General features: G+C 48.5%; 1 protein-coding gene across 1 annotated transcript in view; it reads right to left on the bottom strand.

Moving 5' to 3' along the window:
- Positions 1 to 20621, bottom strand: part of EIF4E (eukaryotic translation initiation factor 4E) — a 416202-nt gene that overhangs the window by 152466 nt on the left and 243115 nt on the right. The window contains exon 5 of the mRNA XM_069630448.1: positions 1956 to 2069. Coding sequence (XP_069486549.1) covers positions 1956 to 2069 — 114 coding nt within the window. The remainder of the gene's footprint in view (positions 1 to 1955; positions 2070 to 20621) is intronic.

Below are 20621 nucleotides of genomic sequence, written 5' to 3' on the forward strand. Positions count from 1 at the left end.
TGATGATTGTATCTGCTTAGAATCACATGCTGTGCATATGGTCCGACATCCAGTGGTAACCGCGTAGTATTGCATCTTGTCTTTCGGGGGACCGAAAGGGGACGTCGGCATAGGCGTGTCTGAAACACCATCCCTATCGTGACGTGTGTAGTTCCCAAAATCCCTCACGCGCCGAGGTCCCTCAGATTGTTTTTTTTCGCCCAGATAACTGGTCGCCCTATAGCGGAGCTCTTCATGAGACATTGTTTATCTTACTGAATTGTCGCGGTGTTCGGCGTATAAACTCCTAAACCTAATCCCTTAAGGAGCGCCGGTTGAAGCGGTGGGCCGCAGACGGTATGTCACACGTGGAGCCTCCCTCCCCTGTCGCGACACCAGCCGAGAGAGACGGGGGTACATCGGATGACCAAACGTCCAACGCAGACGTTGTAGACCTTGAGGCGGACCATTCTAGAGCTGCCACGCCCGTCCCCGACCCTTCTAGGCTCGACTCCGGTCTTGCTACAGGGACCACACCCGGTGACAGGAGCGTACAATCGCACCACACAAAACACACAACCCAAGCGCCCTCCTCGACGACGAAGAAGGCTCAAGCGCCATCGGATCGATCTGATCCGAAGCCTTCCCCGCATCCGCAGCAGTGCATGACGACTGGGCTTAATAAACTTAGGAAAGGCGCTACTCCCCAAACTACACACACCGAAGTTTCTGAACAAGAACTTCGACGACTTTCAAGGTTTCCAAGGCTCTTGCAGGCCCGAAAACTAGGAGTAGGCCACTAACTAGGCCTCTACCCGGGAAGCCATCATCGGAGGCGTTGTCCCCCGAAGATTCGGTAACTTTCAGTAAGAGCATCAATAGGATTGCTACGGCGGCAGGCCTTGTACCGGTTTCGCCCACAATTATGGGCCAATCCGCCGAAAGGTTTCCCACGGTTTTGGAAGACGATCCTGAGGACTCTTACGAAGAGAGCCAGGTACCCCTCTCAAGCACCCTAAGGAGATCCTCTGAACGCCTTAGGGCGGTGGACCCAGTTCCTGCTCAGCTGGGTCCATTTGGGTCATCAAAGTGGACCACGGAGCAATTTGAGGGGTATATGGATCGGCTGCAGCAGGTTTTCGGTGTTTCTGATCAACCTCTGCCGAAAAAAGCTCGGGTAGACCCTAACCCTCATCCACAAGTAGCCCAACACCTAGATGTTCAACACTATGTTGATTATCAAGAAGATGTCCAGAAGGACACTTATAGAGACATCTATACAGAAGAAGAGGAGACTTCTTTTCTGGACAATTATGGGGAAGATCAAGGCGCAACGGACAACAGGGAGGACACCCAGCAGGACGATCACAATTCTGATATCGTTTGCCTCGACTCTCCCCCATCCACACTGGTTAGGCAGGCTCCCCCGGTGGATGATCAAATGGCAGATTAACAAGCATCAGAATAATGGACCTCTTGTTAACTCAACCGCATTAACAGTTAATAAATAAATGGCAGGCAATATCCTCTGCCTCCTTCCCGGGCCAAATTCAATACTTTGCATGTATTTAGGGTGCATTTTGTGCCTCCAGAGATGCTTACACCAGTCTAAGTCAAGGGATCCTTTCAATTGCAAGCTATGAGCAGGATTTGTATGTCTTTCCATGGAGCTCCGTACGCTCATATCTATATGAATCGGTACCAAGCCATCCCTCCAACAAGTAGTATCACACCATGTGTGTACACAACGTGCAGTAACTTTAGGGACCCCAAACAATGGCCTCAACACAGCCCTCGGATGCACCAACATTCTTCAAACCAATCCTTTCCATCTGAAAAAAGATTCAGAAAATGTAAAGTCCTAAATCTTGTACCAGGATTTTACATTTTAAGTGCTAAAAACCCACTGGCAAGTGCTAACAAATACTGGCAAGTTTTACAAGAAAGGTTAACAAAAGTAAAAACATGGTACTCACTGTCTCCAGCCAGAAGCGATCCAAGTCATTCCGCCTTTGCTGTTTATTTAATGTGATAAGCCACCGTCCACCCTTCTTGTTCTTCTCATCTTCCCACATGGGTTCTATCCCATCCTAGAAAACACGCGAGAATAATTAAACATCAGTTTGGACATCCATTCTGATCAGTGTATATAGGAATTAATTTGTGTTCCAATATTTATGACGTTTGCAAGTAATTCACAAACTATCTACAACGCCATTTTGCAGATGCTCTTCTTGGCATTTGTGCAACAGTTTCACATCACTGGTGTGGAGATGGATTGCCAGAATCAACCCTGTGGGTGGATTCCGAGAGGCCACCCTATTATAGTGAAGAGAATACACAGTGAAGAGAATACACGGATGTCTAGCCACACTAATCAAGGAAGGGTGCAAGAGCAGTAAGACTTCGACTCAGAAGTTCTTGGGCTACAATTAGACACACAGAGCATTCCAATAACTTCAAGTTAGACAGATAATTTACAAAAATATACATGTATTAGGCCTTCGAATACACCAATCCATGAATACCACCACTTTAACTTTGAAACAGTTAGGCAACTGAAAGCAATGTTAAATAGAACACTTAGGGAAACTTTGTATTCTAAAGAAAGTGAAGAAAAGGACAGTTAGCAATTTAGAATCATGTTAAGAATAAATGCATTGTTATAAAACAGAACACCCGCAAGAAAACCTACATTTAGATCCCCAATTCTTCACCAGTACCTTCCTGCTAGGAAATAAGGCCTAATGTTCAGAGGTCACCAGTTCGCTCTGCAAAGGGGCTTACTATGTAATTTGTGAAGAGTTGCCAAACTCAACGATTGCAGTCAAGTGTTCCAGAATTAGAAAAGCAATGTACTTAACTTACAGGCTTCTCTCACAATCCCACCACTGTAGGGGGAAGCCGCGGGGTAGGAGAATCCTTTACCAGACTGTTGGGTACGAATTGGTGCAATCACATTGTGCGAGACCGGTGCTCCAGATAAGATTTTTGAGGTGGGAGTATGTTACGCATGATTTTTCAAATTAGAGCGTAAATGCAATTTCAAGAGAGTAAAAATGAGTTTTCTCCTCTGCAAGAGAGTAAAACGTATCCAACATACACCCAATGCATATGTAAAATCAGACCCGTAGCCCAAAAGAGCTGTAGATCAAAGTTGTCTGGTTTCGCTTTAACCATTTATTACACTTGTGGTAAATATTCTGCCATAAAATAATTTACAAGTACCTGGTACTTACACAGCTTCATTTTCAAAATTCTAGAGCCTAGAAACTCTGTTAAGAACTACTATAGATTGAGACTGATTTATTGCCTGCAGAGGGAGTGTGAGTGAGCAATTGTTTGCATACGATTTACTTACAGGAACTTGCACACATAATATTAGCAAAAGTCACAAACTGCTAATCTACCTTTCCTGCTGTCTGCTGCAGGAAATTAATGTGGATCGCCAGACACTAGTTCGCAATATCACTTCAAATAACCAAAAAGTGCATGCAAGCTGAATTGCATTATGGTAGGCATATTTATAGTTTTACTGGTTTATTGTTTGTGTACAAAGCCAAAAACCACAATTCTGGCAATTACATTTAGGAAGAAACGCAGGCAAGTGCATAAATTGAAGATTGGTCCCAAAGCCCTACTTCAAAACTAAAGTGTGTGATCCTGGACAAATACTTTTGCCACTGTGCCTTTTTAGTAAAAAATAGAAATTGCTACTACAAGGGATTTATTTCCAACTAATTACTACTAAAAAAGCCTGACTGGCCACTGTTCGACCTGTAGCATTATTAGTAGTGACCATTTATATAATGCACATGACAAAGTTTATGTCTCTTGGCTTACTCCTTGTTGCTTGTTAAATATAACGTCACATGAACTTGTCTGTACCTTCCCCCATCTTCTACTTCCATCCTAGGAGAGCAGTCTTGATTGCCTGATAGGTTGCCTCCTAGATAGCCAAGAATCTGCATCTCGGGCATAACACGCATCACAGCAAATTCAACCCATGACCGCTAATCACATCAGTGGTGGAAGTGGAAAAAGAACTAGTGGTCCTCTGGTTGCATTAAAATAAGTAGGGAGTAGGACCCAGACAGATTGGGTGGGAGGCAGGGTGGAGTATGGGGACAGGAGACAAGGATCACAAACCTTGGCTGAACAGTGAAGCAGGGATTTTAATCCCATTTGCAAATTTGACCACATACCTTCCAAGCGTTACTCAGTACAAATAGTTTGGATTTCAAGACCTACAGTAATGATGTCAAAGAGTTTGCTTCCAAAAACACAAATTGCATAATAACACCACATGGCAACATGTAAATCCTTACATCAACATGTTAAAAGTCCCAAAAATCTAGTTAACCCCACTGTACTTTCAGTGATTTAATAAAAGAAGTTGTGTAATACACTCAGATATGGAGATTATTGCCCTCTACTGCTATCTAGTGGAGGAAAGTATGCTTTTTAATGAAAATAAATACAGCGTAAATAGAACGCAGAAGGAAATTAAATGCTCCGTAATGGCTTTAATTACATGCGTATAAAGCCAAGATACGCACCTTATCTGTAGGGCTGTGTGAGACTACCCAACACTTATCTGCTTAGTATTAGGTAACCCACCTTTTGGTGTAGGTCTGTACTACACAAGTTGGTAGTGTGACTGAGCAGCCAGGCTTACCTCAAGAGGGGTAAATGTGAGCTGTACAAATGAAACATACAAGTACAAAATACAAGTATCCAAGTAACACTCACACTCACGGTTTCAATGATAGCGATTTATTTAACATTTTTTAAATGAGCATTCTTTAAAAAGGCAATTTGTGTAACACTGTAAATATACTTTAAAAATACTTTCCAGAATCAAAACAAGTTGGTGGATAATCTTTGGATATGGTTCATACACAATTCCTACACCTTGAGGGGATTTCCATCACAATCACAGTAATGGCATTTATATAGTTATACTTCTACTTTGCAGATTCTAAGTTTGCAGAAAGGAAAGGTTCGGGAAGGAAAAGGCGGAACAAGTTACTTACCTGTAACTGTTCTCCAGCAAGGGTCTGGCATGGATTCACATGCTCATGAATATTCTACGTCGTCAGGTTGGGAATCCTCAGTAAAGAAAAAAAATCAGTTTAATTTCTGAACTGTATTTCCTAACAACCAATCACTGAGCTGTGGGTCATAGTGCCCCAGCCAATGACTGCCCTCTACCCAAGCGCCTCCTCTGGCAGCCATCTTTAGATTTGGTAGCATGTAAAGTGGCAGTAGGACCAAGAGCTGCAGACGGGTAGGCGGGAGGGTTCGCATGTGAATCCATGCCAGACTCATGCTGGAGAACAACAGTTACAGGTAAGTAACTTGTTCCTTCTACAGCATGGGGTCTGGCATGGATTCAAATGCTCATGAATAAAGAATACATAGCAGTACACATACACAACCACGGGAGGTGGCAAGGCTCAACATAAGCATCTCTTACCTCCTCACCAAGCTCACCTTCAAGCGAACAGGTTGCGCAGCACTGCTCGGCCGACTCTAGACTCCTCCCTGGAATCCCTGTCCACGCAGTAGAATTTCGTGAAGGTGTGCGTCGACCTCCACATAGCAGCCCTGCAGATGACAAGCAGGGGCACACCAGACAGGAACGCTGTAGTAGAAGCGATCGGTTTGCCAACCAGTGACAATGAGTAATGCTGCCGGAGAGCCACCCAAAATGGACGCATTGGACAGGGCCTTCCCAATGTTCACAGGGCCAAAGTTCACAAAAAGTTGCGACGTCTTCCAGAAACTTTGTGCAGTCCACATAAAACTTCAGCGCTCTAGTCACATGCAGCGAGTGCAAAGTCCTTTCAAGCGGCGACGAAGGCGTCAGAAAAAACACAAGAAACACCAATGGCTTGTTTAGAAGTTTGACGGCACCGTGGGCATGAATGAGGGGTGCGTCCGCAGGAGCCAGGCCTTCAGGTTCAGCGATCCTGGGTCGTGGTGCAGAATTGCGCCTCCTTAGCTGGCGAGAAGATCTGCGACCACTGGAAGCTTGACTGGAGGGTATGCGGACATGCTGAGAAGGTCCGGGTACCAGATCTGCCTCAGCCACGCTGGTGCAACAAGGATCATCCTTCACCGGGACTGTGAGTTGAATGATGAGTCGAAGCAGCAACAGAGGAAACGCATACTGAAAGAGGCCGTCCCAGGGGAGTGAGAATACATCCCAGATGCTCCGCGGCTAGGGAAATCTGCTGGCGAGCCTCCGACACTTGGTGTTCATCGCTGTCACAAACAGATCGACTTGGGGATTTCCCCATCAGCGGAACAGGTGGTTCACTTGGTCCTGCCGAAGCTCCCACTCGTGGCAAGAGCGTAGCTCCCTGCTGAGTCGGCGACAGTGTTCTTTACTCATGCCAGATGAAACGGAATGAGGAACATCCCCTGGACGACGGCCCAGTTCCCCTGCTTCCTGATGTAAAACATCATAGTGGTATTGTCCGTGAAGACCTGCACCACCTTTCCCTTGAGGGACGGAAGGACTTGAGGGCTCAAAACACTGTCCGAAGCTCCAGCACATTGATGTGAAATGTTTCTCTTCCGGCAGCCACAGGCCTCTGGCGTGAAGACTTCCGGTGTGAGCTCCCCACTCTTCCAGGGAGGCGTCCGTCGTGACCGTCTCCTGGTGTGGTGGGGTCTGGAAATCCGTGCCTCCGGACAGATGATAGCGCACTCCCCGCCACCTTATCGCTCGACGGAAGCGCCCGTCGAGCTCGATCTTGTCCTGGAAGCTTCCTGGCACTTGTATCCAATGGTCGTTGAGGAACTCCTGTAGTGCATGCATCCGTAGCCCGCAGAGAAGGATGCGATGGATGCATGACTGTGGCGATCTTCAGTGCCAACAGCCGTTGCACCTTGCCCAAGATGGCCTCTATCCTTTCCTCCGGCGGTGATGCCAGGCACGACACTGTTGAGTCGGGATCGTAGGAACAGTGCGCCCTGCGATGGAGTCAAGCAGGACTTTGCGTAGTTCATTGAGAACCCCAGATCCGTGAGCAGGCGAACGGTGTACTTTTTCTCCAGACGGTCCCTCTCCATGGGGGCCTGTTAGGAAAGATTTCATAATTGTAGATAATTTTCCTTCCATGTGGCAAACCCCAAACTTTTTGCTGTTGTTTTACACCCTGATCTAGACTTTGCCAGAGAAGCGCAGCCTTCCGCCGCACTCCTCTGGGCTTTCGCTCAATTCTTACGGGCAAACTGGCATGCCTTTAAGACAGTCAGTACCGGGAGACTTCATTTCCCTTAGTCCTTTCCTCATGTTGCAGCTTGTGAGCAACATGAGACAAGAGTGCACCGTAACTTACATTATCGTGCTCTTGGGTCTCTAGTCATTCCAAAGGCCCTAGAAACTCTCGCTGGACTTCTCATGAAACGTGCAAGTGTGTCACAGATGGGACTGGTGGCAGCTATCGTTTTTGTGTTTTTAACCCCTTTTTGCCATGTTAACCGCGCTTCCCGTGTTTGGCCCAAATGGGTGGCCTGACCTCTAAAATGGCCACGAGGTTCTTTGTCCTATCCGCTGACCGTCTTGCCCCTTCACCTTCCCCCAGGTCCAGCCGACCCAGGGCACTCCTTATTTGGTCATGCACTTTCCCACGAAACACAACGCTTTCGCGGGCTTCTGCATGCCTTGTGTGTGCCTCCAGGATGTGGGCTGGGATGTCTGTTCCCAATACACATCCTGGGTGCCAGAGAGTCTAGAGTGTCCTGAATTCCTGCGACCACCGTGGTCCGTGATAGGTCAACGTATGGTGCGAGTGTTTGTGAGCGGATCTCCCATTGGGCCCTCTCCGTTTTGGCGCGAAGGGAACTCTGGATAAGAGGCTGAAAACCCCACTACCATGTCGATCTCCTGAGTTCTCACGAACGAAGGAGAAGGAGCCAAGTATCCTGCAACTAAGAAGCTGAGTCGAGGAATCGCTGGTGACCCGCTGAAGGTTTGGCACCGTGCACAGCTGTCGTCCTGTGAGATCCCTCTGCCTCTGATCGAACGAGAAGGTCTGCAAAGGCGCTTCGACCCTTTAGAATAGTGGGAACAACTATTCCCGGCATCTTCACCAAATCCTGTACACAAGCCTTCGGAAACGTCCCTGGGCCATCCAGTGGACTGACCAGCCTACACAGGAACCTTGCTCTGTCACCGCCGTCTGGCTTACTGCTAATCCCGTGTCCTCGGCACTCTCTCACGATTCGTACACTTGGCATTCCCAGGTCTGAAGTGAGACGTGTGCTTTGGGACCGGAATACATGCGGTTGCCGAGTTGCCCTGCTGTGGTAACAAACCTGTGCGTGTTCGCTGCATTTGGGACACCCTCGACCCTGACTGCTGCTGTCGCGGAATCTACACAGCGTCGAGACGTCCTGCTGATAGCATCTGAACCTGCAGGTACCGAAACGGAACCGGAGGAGCCTGGGTCTGCCTGCATCGGGGACCGGTGAGTAGTCAATACCCTACCCGGTCACCCTCCCGCAGGAGCCTGTGGCTTTCCATCGCTGTCGTAAACAGCAACCCTTTTCCGCACTCGCGCCCTGCTTCTGCCCACAAGTGGAGGCCGCGCTTAAGTAGCAGGGATCTGTTCATCATCGTTTTGTTCACCTCTGAACTGCCTGATTTCCCTGAAGAGACTCCCCTTTGCCCGTTGGCACCCGCGTGTGCAGGTACTTTTGAGCACAGGGCTCCACTCTTCGTAGGGCTCGGAATTCCTTCTAGTTAGGTGGCCTCTGATGTCGAACTGGGTCTAATGATTACTTGCACTGCCCGTTTTCCTCCCCATCTAGGTGGTCTGCATATTTCGTGCTTCCAATTCCTTAGACCCCTTGGTCTTGTATATATATTGTATTGCTTGTGATGTGTTGGTTTATTGGAGTTTTACCGTGATTCTTTACTATTGTCGATGTTACAAAGGCCTTGTAATAAATGTGTCTATTTTGAATATAACACCTGTCTGGAGTAATTTGTAAGCGTCCTTGCTTTGTGTGCTCATTGCGGGCTTTCAGTCACCCTCACCCCTCTTGAGACCTAGTCTTGACCGCCGCCATCGCTACCCTGATTGGTCTGGCTTGTCCAGAGGTTACCCTGTTCAAAGAAACTAGGCTGGCCTTCTGAACCTCTGCCCCTCCAGGACAGAGTTCAGAAATCCATCTTAACAGGGCCGTAGAAGGGTTCTTCACAAGCGCCAATCCTTCGTCCCAAATGTCATCCAAGAGGGGGCTGAAAGGATGGTCTTCTGCTTTGGGTCGTTGGTAGAAGAATCCCTCCTCCTTCTCTGGTGTGAGTTGGAACAGCTCCGACGCCCTGGAGATCATAGCATGGAAACATCCAATCTCGTCCAGAGGGGACGACCTCGGTGGAGGCGACGGGAGGTCCCCCACATCCCGCAGTCGTCCATGCCCATAGTTTCCACTGTGTCAGGCTCCGTCTCATCTCCGAAGGGGGGTTGGGGGGGGTCGGGGGGGAGGGGAGTGGTGAAGGATGACAATGATGCCAAGGTTGCCTCTTCCTCCTCTTAGCCGGTCGTTCCCCCTTCTCCAGCGGTTCGGCGAGCACCAGAGCAGCAGGGGGCAAGTGGCATGCTCCTCTGAATCTCGGATACCAGTGTGCAGAGTACAGAGAATGTCTGCTGCGAGGTCTCTAGGGGGTAGGCATGTGGGAGGCCGGGGCATAGGGAGAGGGCCAAGGCCCCAGTCACCCTCCGCCGCCTTCCTCGACTGCATCCTTGTCGCCCTCCCCTCGTCGGCACCGTAGTTGTTGGGCGCAACTCCGACGTTTCCCTCATCGTCATGGACCTCCTGGATGGTCTGAAGGTAGGTGAGCAGCTTCTCCAAGGAGATATCTGTGCCCTGGAGAACCTCTGCGTCTCCTCCCCTGTGTTCGCGTCCAGAGGGGACGGTCTCAGGGTGATGACCGGCATCATCTTCTCCGGGGGTCTTCTGGATGGGGTGGAAGGTAGCCTCCCTCCTAGGAGGAAGGGATACTCTAGCCTTCCGAAGTTCGCCCTGCGGGTCCGCCTCTGCAGCCTTCGAGAGGAACGCCACCACCACCACCACCTCGATGGAAGTCGGGGCCTTCATCAGGTGTACCTGGACTTGATGTACAGGCCTGGTCCCTAGTCCTGCTTGGCCTTTGTAGCCGATCCGGATGACTTGTCCCGTTTGGCCTTCTCCTTAGAGGGCTGGTCGAAGCCTCAGTCCATTTTTGCCTTCTCCGACAAGGGCGAGCTGGACATCTCCTTGGCAGTCTCTGGAGCCACCTTGAGTTTTCCCGGATGGCCCGACTTCCTCTTGGACGAAGATCCTGAGCGTTGACTGGTGACTGAAGTAGCTGGAGACGTCGGACGCGCCCTGGCCGCCAAGGAGCCCACTGCAACGGCACACCCAATGGCAGTGGACTTGCAGTGCTTAGCCTTCTGTTGGACCCCCGCGGGAGGGGCATCCTCAAAGGTCTTAGAAGCCCACTCAGCTTTCTTGGATCCGGGAGAAGCAGGCTCCTGGGACCCACCCACTCTTTCAGCCGCCAATGCCGATCCTTCAGCCTGTGAGCTGTCATCTCCAGACAAAAAGCACAATCTTCTTCCTTGTGCGTCGGGTAAAGGCACTGTGAATCCTCGTCGTCCAAGAAGACATTCCGTAAACTGCAGGGGGGGCTGAAACTTTTTCCTCCAACATGGTTCACGCGGCCTAGGCCTGAAGAATGTTCTGGAAGCCTCCACAAAGAAACTCTACGAAATCTGCCCTTGAGGGGCACTGAAGTATCCGTAAAAACGGCTCCCCGTTAATCAGAAGGACTATCAATGGAGCACAAGGCTCGATTGACCAGAAAATAGAGTAAAACTCTTCCCAAAAGCAAAAAAAACGCAGTAAAAGCTCGAGAGCCAAGCACGAGGACTCCCAACACTTGAATGTGCGGTAAAAATCTGAAGAAGGCTGCCAGAGGAGGGGCTTGGGTAGAGGGCAGTCATTGGCTGGGGGCAGTATGACCCAGAGCTCAGTGATTGGTTTTTAGGAAATACAGTTCAGAAACTAAACTGATTTTTTTCTGTTACCGAGGATTCCCAACCTGATGGGGAATATTCATGAGCATGTGAATCCATGCCAGACACCATCCTGAAGAATGGACAGTTGCTCAGTGTTAGGTAAGAAGCATAACAACACTTTGTTACACTACACAAAACTCATCTACTTGGTATCAGGTAACCACCTTTTGGTATAGGCCTGTACTACACAAGTTGGTAGTTTGACTGAGCAGCCAGGCTTATCTCAAGAGGGGTAAAATGTGAGCTGTAGCAATGAAATTCGCAAATACAAGTAGCCAAGTAACACTTAAACTCAAGGTTTCAGCTATAAATAGTTATTTAACATCAATTTTTTAAATAAGCGTTCTTTAAAAAGGGCAATATATTTAACAATCAAATATACTTAAAATACTATTCCCGACTGAGCATCAGTTTAGTGGGTACTCTTTAGAGATGCTTCTTACGCACTTCCTACACCGGAGGGGACTTCATTCACAAGGACAGTAATGGCATTTATATATCACTAGTACACTCTGCAGATTCTGAGGTTGCAGAAAGGAAAGGAAGGAAAAAGGTTAAACAGGTTCTGAGGGGATACAAGTATGCTTAAATCTTCCAATGAAGTTGTTCGGGAGAATTCTCAAAAATGTGCCAATTCCCTCCACCTTAGAGACCCCCAGCAACTTTGCTGGATTTAGAGGACTTTGGAGGGAGTGAGACCCTTTTCCCCCCAATTTCTCATGTATTTTAATGTGATTTTATACACCATTTCTTTTTGGTTATGGAGTCTAACCAACTCCATAGGCATCATCTTTTACAATTGTGTCACAAAGCACCTTCAGCGCAGTGCCACAGGGAAGTCTTCCAGATTTCCCAAGGTTTAAATACCTTCTCTGGGATCAACTACTGTTTCCCAGAGCAGTAAAATGAAATTGGCTTTACTTCGCATTGTACTTGCTAGACCCAGCACACCCTATTTTACCACAGAGGGCTGGAGGGGTTACTTAGTATCCCTGTGTCTAAATGCTCATGTAAAAATTGTTATTTTACCCTTTCCTCAATTGACTGGCTGGTGGCATTGGTTTCGTATTAACTATCAAGGTTTGCATTTACCTCGACGGTCTGCGGACCCGGTAACGTTAACCGCGGGAGCTATCTTTTTCAAACAGCCATCTCTGCTAAAATGGTGCCCGATCTTTTTTCGCCATGTCTTGTGGAAAGGTCCTTCTAGAGTTTCTCTGCGCGCCAAACCAGGTTTGGTCTCTGTTCATTTCGCCTTTGGCAGGGTTCCTGAGAGAAACCCACCTCTGGCGCCCGAGTGTGTGAGGGAGGGGCCCGAAACTTACTGTATTTAGTCTTCTAGGAGACCCAAATGCACTCTGTGGTGATTGGCTGGCTGACTGTCCGGCAAGGACAGCCATCCTGCTGGGTGAGTGACAGCTAGGCTGGAATGAATGGGAGAGAACTGAATAAAAGGCAAGTCTTTTGGCTTGAAAGGCAGAGTCGAGAACTGGACAAAGGAACCGAAGAAGAGCTTTAAGAGGGCACCTGCTGCAATTCCTGGACCGTTGGTTTGCCCGGTGAAGCCCTGCTGCAGTGACTACTTGCCAAGTTCGCATCGACAGAGAAGCCCCTGCAAGGACGACTTCTCCCTTTGAGTTAGTGGGACCAATCAACTCCAAAGTAAGCCACCTGGACACCCATCGCGGAGCTGGTTGAATTGCTGTCGAGCTCAATTGAGTTGCAGCCAGGGAGAGGGACACCAGATTGTGTGCGTTACTTGTAAGCTTGCCAAAAGCATTTGGAAGATCCTCCGGACTCCCAGGACGTCGGACCGACCGAGCCGGAGCCCCCCCCACCCCCCCTCACCTGAGTGTGGGACCTCAGAAGCAAGGACAGTCCACCTTGACAGCCAGGACCAGCGTGGTTACCAGTGCGGTAGCTGAAACGCGAAACAGCCACTGAAATTGAAGTTTGCGAGCTTTGACCAGTTCTAGTGCAGGAGTCGCCCAACGTCCTCCCTCTTGTCCCCAGGAATGAGGCTCAGAACCAGCGAGATCTGCTGGAACTGCCAGGAACAGAAGTCATCAGCTGCATCTTTTTCTTCATTGTAAGGTACTGTAAAACAAGACGGAGAGAACTTACCTCTCACTGTGAAAGTGCTTGAAACTTTTGCAACTTGCAGGACTAGTCGGCTTGTGACTCAACATATGAATCTTTCTTTTACAAACTACCTCTGAGAACTTTGGCAAAGACTTTTCCCAAGAAACCTTGAGTGCAAGTGTCTACTTGAACCACTGTGAGTGTAAGACCTCCGTGTAACATCCTTTTACTGCTCACATGCCCTCTTGAGATAAGCCTGGCTGCTCAGCTCGCTACCACAAACTGTGTAATACAGACTTATACCAAAGGTTGGTTTTGCTTACACCTGTAGTCCTAATTGTATGTGGTGGTCCCAGAGGGTACTGCATGCAATTCTGCTTAACACTGATGGCAAAGAGTGAGGATCAAGTATAGTTGTTACATTGAGAGTGCTGCTCTTACTTTTGTTCAAATAACCTTCAGAAGGCTAAGCACCACTAGAAAAGCAATTGTTTTATAATGCCAAATATGGATAACTTCAAACAAGAAGCCCTGATCATTCAGTAGATCAACTGAAATATGTGTAAGGTGAGGTCTCTCTCTGTTAAAGGCAAGAACAATGAATTGATTGAGAAATTGTTGAATCATCAAAGACTGGGAGGTAGAGCTATAACCCCATACCACCTCAGCAAATGTGGATAGTGGTGATGAGGATGATAATTCAGAGTCTAACTCTGTTATTGATGAGCTAGAAGAGTCGGAGGAGTCTCAGGATGTGAGACCCACTGCACCTCTACCTGGTTTAGGCCCTCAACCTATTGCCACAGGGACCCTTACCAGGTACAGTAAGTACTTAGTCCAGAATTTCTCTTGAAAAGATGAGACTTGAGTTAGAGTTCAAAAGGCTCCAAATGCAAAGTGAAAGTAAACCTCAAGCAATCAAACTCAGAAATGGAAATGCATCATGCTCTTGAAATGAAGAAATTATCTCTTGAAAATGGTTCTATCCCATAGTCTTCTAGGTCTTCCAGTCCAAAGAGACCTTGCATGCCTAAAGAAGCTGCGAGTATGTATGAGGTGAGACTTGATATTTTTGATTGGTTGGCTGCTTTTCAGTATAACTATGGGATTCAGGGTTTTACAAGGAATCAGTCGATTCCTTAGCTTTTGTCTAGGCCCCCCCGGGTTGCAACTGATGCTGTAATGGAGGTGGGGGAACTGGAGGAGTATGAAAATGTGAAGCTAGATTTGGGAAAACTCTTTCCCAGTACCTGAAGAGGTTTAGGACCCTCAAAAAGCAGGATGTGGTACCCCCCATGGGTTACCTGGAACAGGAGGAGTGCAAGTTTCTGTTAAATCAGTTTGACTGCCTGTTTTCACTATCACCAGGCTTTACCCCTTGGGGCCAGCATGATAATCTCACTGGTGACCATTTACCTGTTAAAAACAGAGGTTACAGGATGTCGGATCATGTAAGAACCCAAATAAAGGAAGGGGTCAAGGTCAACAAGATGCTTGATCTCGGGGGTAATAGAACCCTCTACCAGTCCATGGTCTAGTCCAGTCCAGTTGTACTAGTGCCAAAGGCAGGATCCAAGGAGTTGAACTTCTGTGTGGACTATAGAACTCTAAATGCAGTCACTAAGACAGATGCCCATCCTTTACCTAGGACAGATGAGCTGGTGGACAAACTTGGTTCAGCCAAATACCTCAGTACATTTGACCTAACGTCAGGCTATTGGCAAATAGCTCTGACAGACCATGCCAAGGAGAAAACTGCATTTTCAACACCAGCAGGCCTCTACCAGTTTAAGGTAATGCCTTTTGGATTAAGAATGCACCTGCAACATTCAAAAGGATGGTTAATCAAGTTCTGAACGGGATGGAGGACTTCTGCATGGCATACTTGGATGACATTGCAGTGTTCAGCCCTACTTGGAAAGAACATGACCAACTAGGATATGTTTTACAGGCTCGTGAGCAGGCCTATCTGACCATAAAGGCAAGTAAATGTCAAATTGGTCAGAGCAAAGTGGTGTACCTTGGACATGAGGTAGGAGGAGGTGAAATAAGGCTGTTGCCTAGCAAAGTACAAGCTGTACAAGAATGGGCCACCCCTACTACTCAAACCCAAGTGAGATCCTTCTTAGGTCTCACTGGTTATCATAGGACCTTCATAGAGAACTATGGGTACATAGCTTCTCCCTTGAATGTGGTCTCCTCACCCAAATTTCCAAAACAATGTCAGGTGGAATGAGTGAGCCAAGGCATTTGAAGGACTTAAAGCACGTTGTCAAGCTCAAGTCTTAAGAGCTCCTGACTACAGCCAAACCTCCATTGTGCAAACAGATACTTTGAAGAGGGAAAATGGGAAGCTCCCTTACCCCGATTCTCAGCCAGACCATGGCCTACATCATCACGGCCTAAGCACCCACCACGAGAGGAATTCGACCCGCTCACAGATGCCCCAGACGTAGACATCTACCGTGGCCACGCCCCACGTGGCCAGGGAAAGTCTTAGTTACTTACCTGTAACTGTATTTCTCCAGCATTGGTATCTTTCATAGATTCAGATGCTTGAATATTCCCCGTCGTCAGACTGGGAATCCTCGGTGATAAATTTAATAATAATAATTTTTTTTTTTTTTTTTTAAATATATACACATTGCTACCTAGCAGTGCATGTACATAGCCCATTATGGCCTATGAGCCATTTCATTGTGTAGTCCATCCACCTCACTTTGGTCCTTTATGGCCCCAGCCAATGAGGTGGCAGGGCTTAAGCTCCGCCCCCGGCAGCCATCTTTAGATTTTGAACCGTAGAGATTACAGTATGATGGATGCCGAGCCTAGAAGCAGCCTCTCAGGGGAGGCGGGCGGGCGCATGTGAATCTATGAAAGATACCAATGCTGGAGAAATACAGTTACAGGTAAGTAACTAAGACTTCTCCAGCATTGGATCTTTCATAGATTCAGATGCTTGAATAGAATACCAAGCAGTTAAAACATGCCACACACACATATATATATATATATATATGCATAAATACAGAAAAAAACATATTTCTGATCAAACCTTTACCATGCAGCAACACAACGGTTACATACTTCGGGAAAGGTGGGAAAAGAGGCTGGTCCTACCTTATACAAAGAGATGGCGGAGCACTGCCTGTCCAACTGCAGCTTCTTTGTTGGTATCTTCAGCCAGGCAGTAGTGTTTGGCGAAAGTATGCAGAGTGCTCCACGTGGCGGCTCTGCATATGTCCTTCAATGCCACCCCTGCGTGGAATGCTGTTGACGCCGCCCTTCCTCTGGTGGAGTGCGCAGACGGCGGTCTAGTTAAAGGATCGCCTTTCAACTGATGGCAGTGGGTGATGCAGGACGATACCCAGCGTGCCAGACTTTGTTTAGATATATGCTGACCCTTGGTACGGCCAGAGAAAGAGATGAATAGCCGGTTTGAGGAGCGGAACTCCTTGGTTCTTTGCAAGTAAAACTTCAACACTCTAGCAACGTCTAGAGAATGTAATGTTCTTTCCGCTTTAGAAGCATGATTCTGGAAGAAGGTTGGTAAAACAATGCGCTCAGTGAACGACATCTCCGAAAGTACCTTGGGGAGGAACTTCGGGTGAGGCCTTAAGATGACGCGGTCCTTCTGGAACAAAGTAAACGGGGGTTCAGAAGACAAAGCTTGTAACTCACTGATCCTTCTGGCTGATGTGATGGCTATCAGGAAAGATGTCTTCCAGGACAAGAATTTCATTTTGCATCTGTGAATGGGTTCGAAGGGAGGTTGCATGAGGGCTGTTAAGACGGTGTTGAGGCTCCATTCCGGAACTGGTGTAGGTGTAGGCGGATAAGTACGCATCAGTCCTTTCAGGAAGATTTTAACCGCTGGTAAGGAAAGTAAGGCTTGCGTCTCCGCGGTTACTGTGTAAGCCGCTATGGCTGACAGATGGACCTTGATAGAGGGCAGTGAGAGCCCTGACTTAGCCAGGTGCAACAAGTAGGGCAGAATCTGATCAACCGAGGCCGTGAGGGGATCGATTGCAGAGATCTCGCACCATTTGGAAAACCTGGTCCATTTCCTGGTGTAGGTGACTTGCGTGGACGGGGCTCTAGCGGCCCTGATGATATCCCAGCATTCCGATGGTAACTTTAGGTGCATCAGTTTGCGCTGCTCAGGAACCATGCTTTGAGAGACAGGCTCCTCGGGTCGTGGTGGAGGACCTTGCGGTTCTGTTGCGTCAGTAGATATTGATGCGTCTTGAGACGAATCGGGGGTTGACAGGATAGGTGCCTCAGCGTCGGGTACCAGACTTGCCGTGCCCAATCCGGTGCAATTAAAATCAAAGAACAATCCTGTTCTTTTACCCTGCGAAGTACCCTCGACATGAGGGGAATGGGTGGGAAGGCATAGAGGAACTTCCCCGACCAATTCACTGAGAACGCGTCTCCCAGTGATTGGTGCTCCGGGTATCTTGAAGCAAATCTCTTGCATTTTTTGTTGTTCCTGGTGGCAAAAAGGTCGATCTGCGGATGGCCCCATAAGGCAAATATCCGTTGGGTTTCTTTCTCATCCAGCTCCCATTCGTGGGACGCTGATTATTCTCTGCTTAGCCTGTCCGCTAGGACATTGTCCACTCCTGGAAGATGCTCTGCCCTGATCTGCACCCCGTAGTGCAAGGCCCATGCCCAAAGCTGTTGGGCTTCTTGCGACAGGATCTGTGACCTCGTGCCTCCCTGCTTGTTTGTATAGTGCATGGAGGTCGTGTTGTCTGTCTGGACTGTAAGAACTTGGCCAGCTATAACCGGTAGGAAGGCTTTCAGCGCCAACCTTACAGCCCTGAGCTCTAACACGTTGATGTGGAGCTGGGACTCTTGTGTCGACCAAGAGCCCTTGGTTTGGAGGCCCGCAAGATGAGCGCCCCAACCTGATAAGGAAGCGTCCGTCCTCAGCAGAAGGGTCGATGTCGGTGCTTGAAACGGCATCCCCTGCAGAAGATTCCTCAGAACATTCCACCATCGAAGGGCCTTGTGCAACGTTGATGGAATCTGGACAATGTCTTCCCAGCCTCCGAAAGCTTGTTTCCATTGGTGGTCCAGAGCTTCCTGCACAGGTCTCATGCGAAGCCTGCAGTTCGGTATGATGAATATGCATGATGACATCATGCCCAATAGGGATTTGTAAGAGCGTACGGATGTTGTCTCTTTCTGTACGAAGTTTGAAGTTGAGCGTAGAATCGCTGCTATTTTTTCTGCGGATGGCCTCACTCTGGGAATGCTGGTATCGAGTTCGGCTCCCAGGAAGAGAGCTACCTTGCTGGGAATAGGGCAGGATTTTGTCTGGTTTATGGAGAAACCTAACTCTTTTAGGAGGTTGACAGTCCTCGACACTGCCGAGCGAGCCTTTGCAGCGGAACTTGCCTTTATCAGCCAATCGTCCAGGTATGGAAAAACGTCCGTTCCTGCCCTCCTGAGACTTGCTGCTACCGGCGCCAAGCATTTTGTGAAAACTCTCGGAGCCGATTTTAGCCCGAACAGGAGCACTCGAAACTGAAAGTGAAGCTCTCCCACCGTGAACCTGAGGAACTGCCTGTGCGCTGGATGGATCGGTATATGGAAGTATGCGTCCTCCAAGTCTAAAGTGGCTAAGAAGTCGTGCTTGTTTAACCAAGGTAGCACCCCTTGTAAAGCTACCATCTTGAATGTTATGCGCTTGATAAATTTGTTGAGAGCCCTCAGGTCCAAGATGGGTCTCCAATGACCGTTTTTCTTTCTGACGAGGAAGAATCGGGAGTAGAAACCTTTTCCCCTCTGCGAATAAGGGACTGGTTCTACTGCTGCCTTCTGGAGCAGTTTTTGCACTTCGGACATGACCTGTGTTAGCATATGCACTCTGCGAGATGTTGGAGGCAGGGAAGGAGGTTGGTCCAGAAATTCTAAGGTGCAACCCTTTTGGATCACCTGTAACACCCATTTGTCCGATATAATTGATTGCCAGCGCTGGAATAACTGGCTCACCCTTCCCCCCACTGGGGTGTGGTGAAGAGGGGAAAAACATTGGTCGTCAGTTTTGTTTGCCTTGTGACTTCCCTTGGGCGGAGCCACGTCTGCCTCTATGGGCGTATCTGTTGGATGACTGATATTTATTGTCTTGGTACGTGCCGCCTTGTGCTTTTTGACCATACGAGGAACGACCGTATCCTCTGAACTTGGAAGATGAGCCTCTAAAGGGACGAAAAGACCGAAGGTCCTTACTTTTGTCCTTTAAAGAACTGATGGCTCTGGCTGTGTCTGTGTCTGTCTTGATTCCCTTCAGATGATCGTCTATCTTCTTTCCAAAGAGATCTTGTCCATCAAACGGCATGTCTAATATCTGCGCCTGGACTTCAGGTCTAAAGTTAGTAGCCTTCATCCAGGCTTGCCTTCTGAGCACTGTGCCGTGCGCCATCTGCCTAAAGCCTGATTCGGCCACATCAACCGCTGCGTCGATCATGTGATCCGATGTTGCTTCACCATCCGCGATTATCGATTTTGCCTCCTCCTGGAGCTCTGGTGGTAATTGTGTCGCCAATTTAGACATGCGGAGCCAAAGCTCGCAATCGAACCTTGCGGTCATGGCCAGCGCATTGCCCGCTCTGATTGTAAGCGATGCAGAAGATGATACTTTCCTGCCCATGGCTTCCAGTTTACGTCTGTCCTTATCCGGTGGTGCCGACAACGGTGAGGAGGGGTTGGCGAGTTTCTTTCTGGCCGCCACTGTGATAACCGAGTCTGGTTTCGTATGACCTCTCAAACAAAGAGGTGCCGAATCCGGAGCTTTATATTTCTTTTCTGGCCTGGACACCAGCGCCGGAGTCGATAAGGGTGTGGATAGGATCTTGGATCCGGAATCCCAGATGGTATCGAGGAGAGGAATTGTGGTAACTGTCCTCCTTCGTTTGTCCCTGTGCTCATAGAGCACTGATTTCCTTTCCTCAGAAGAAACCTGAATTTTAAACAATTCTGCGGCTTTACCTATAATGGTGTGGAAAGAGACGAGATCATCCGGCGGTGAGGCCTTGCCCGGCGAGTCTCTCCTCCTTGGCTTCTCGACTACGTAGTCATCCCACTCACTGGATGCGTCTGGCTCCTGTGTTATTTCTCCTTCTTCTGGTTCCGAGAATTCTCTAAAAGGATCCTCCTGCCAGTCTGATACCGAAATGGTGGACGGTACCATAGTGGGGTCCACATCCGGAGATCGCGGTCTGCGCGATGACTGTGGCGACGGGACTCTTGTAGGTGAAGCACTGTGGGTGCTGCTCCTTGGTCTTCGAGCAGGTTCCGGTGATCCCATCCGTTTTTGCGGTCTACTCCTGTGAGGAGAACAACCAGATGTGCCTGGAATCGGAGATGACTCTAGGAATAATTCCTGATTCTATGGGATCAATCGGAATTTGCTTCTCCTTTTGCCGCCTGTAAAATTCTTCTACAATCCTCTGCACGGATAACATGAGT

Source organism: Ambystoma mexicanum, chromosome 6q (genome assembly GCF_040938575.1).
Source record: "Ambystoma mexicanum isolate Mex_15411 chromosome 6q, UKY_AmexF1_1, whole genome shotgun sequence".
In the NCBI taxonomy this organism is placed as follows: domain Eukaryota; kingdom Metazoa; phylum Chordata; class Amphibia; order Caudata; family Ambystomatidae; genus Ambystoma; species Ambystoma mexicanum.